This window comes from Gavialis gangeticus, unplaced genomic scaffold, assembly GCF_001723915.1.
Source record: "Gavialis gangeticus isolate Ggan-Ray unplaced genomic scaffold, GavGan_comp1, whole genome shotgun sequence".
In the NCBI taxonomy this organism is placed as follows: Eukaryota; Metazoa; Chordata; order Crocodylia; family Gavialidae; genus Gavialis; species Gavialis gangeticus.
The window spans coordinates 2,459,764-2,461,175 of record NW_017729020.1 but is presented as its reverse complement, the minus strand read 5'-3'; the positions used below and the strand labels follow the sequence as shown (position 1 = coordinate 2,461,175).

Here is a 1,412-nt window from a genome sequence, read left to right as displayed (position 1 = left end):
TTGTTTTTTAAGAACTGCCCGAGAGAAACTGTGACGTGAAAAGACAAACTTCATCCCCTGGGGGCTGAGAACTGCTTAGACTCCAGCAGGCAGCCAATCCCAAGAAACCAAACAGCAACAATTTTAGAAAAACAGACCTGCCTGAACTGGGTCTTTAGAAAGAGATCTGGTTTGGACTCTCCTTTATAGCAGGCTGCCTTGCGTGACTTTAAGACGCAATCGCAAAGACAACTGTGCTGCAATCAATACTTTAGGTCCATTAATCTTCAGAGAGATATGAAGCGTCTCGGTGGAGTCCTGCCCTTCCCTGACTTCATCCACATTTCCGATTTCCACTAAACCTCTCTCTCCTTCCACAATGCCAGTCCTATTTATCTAACACAGGGTGAGCTTGCCTGCCAACCAGAAGTTTATGCAGACAACCGCAACAGAGCTTGGTGCCAGCCTCAAATGGGCTTCTGCCCTGGCAGTCTGCCACTCAATTACAAGCAACAGGCATGCAGAGCTGTGTTAAAAAACTTTTGATATTCCCTTCCATTTATAAAGCAAAAAATCTCATAATGCTGAATGCCGAAGGATTTCAAACATTGAGAGGATCTGCACAAACCACACGTGTCAAAACTGCTCTGCGCCCTTTTTCATCAGAAATTAAAAATTTCCTACGCTCCTCTGCTACAACCTCTACTAATCTTAAATGCATCATCCCTCGGAATAGGGTTGAGAACCAGCCTTACACTTTTTTCCCTGTGCCACATAACACTATCAGCGACACTGGGAAGACCGCCTGAGAAGGTGCTCACTAGGCAAGGTGGGCAAGACCTCCAAACTGACATCCCTTTCTGTTCAGATCCATCCCAAAATGTTCAGGTCCCTTGTTGGGAAAAGCCAGCAGTTGCAATCACCATCCCTACAATGCACCAGCAGTGTAACAAAGGCGAGAAACATTTCCCCGGAGAAAGAGTTGTTTTCCCTTTTTATCTGAAGACAGTAGCCTCTGTTTAAAGGTCTACTTACCAGTTGGTTTGAGAAAATCCATTGGATATCTGGAGTAGGGCGGAGGGGGAGACTCTGGAATTAGAAAAGGACAGAGAAAATAAAGGCAGAGCCATGAGAAAAAAAAGATAGGAACTTATGATAACAGTGGCATTCTTTTAGCAAAACTGTTTGTCTTAGCTCTGGGGGTTGGAGGCAGGGCAGCTAAGCGGCGATTGCCTTGATATTTAGCTGTCAGATAAACAAAAGGGGCCGCCTGGCGCCAGTCTCCCTGCTATCTGCTACTCTGGCTGTCTGATCAGGGCCTCCTTGGCTCAGCTAAAACACTCCAGCTCTGGAAATCACCAACTGATCCCGACTGCCAGATAATCCTTCCTAGCTGCATACACATTTAACATTTCACAGAAAAGGGGAAAAAA

The 1,412-nt window shown here is 45.8% G+C and overlaps 2 protein-coding genes across 7 annotated transcripts in view; both read right to left on the bottom strand.

Annotated features, from left to right (window-relative positions):
* The window catches only part of LRRTM4 (leucine rich repeat transmembrane neuronal 4), an 860,180-nt gene that overhangs the window by 447,745 nt on the left and 411,023 nt on the right, over positions 1–1,412 (bottom strand). The gene's annotated exons all lie outside the window — the stretch shown is intronic.
* LOC109295488 (mothers against decapentaplegic homolog 7-like) overlaps positions 1–1,412 on the bottom strand; it is a 9,940-nt gene that overhangs the window by 6,594 nt on the left and 1,934 nt on the right. For 2 of the 4 annotated variants that reach the window (XM_019514356.1, XM_019514354.1), the window contains exon 2: positions 1,015–1,068. The exons of the other annotated variants lie outside the window; for them this stretch is intronic. In XM_019514356.1, the coding sequence (XP_019369901.1) occupies positions 1,015–1,068 (54 nt within the window). The remainder of the gene's footprint in view (positions 1–1,014; positions 1,069–1,412) is intronic. 4 annotated transcript variants of the gene reach the window in all.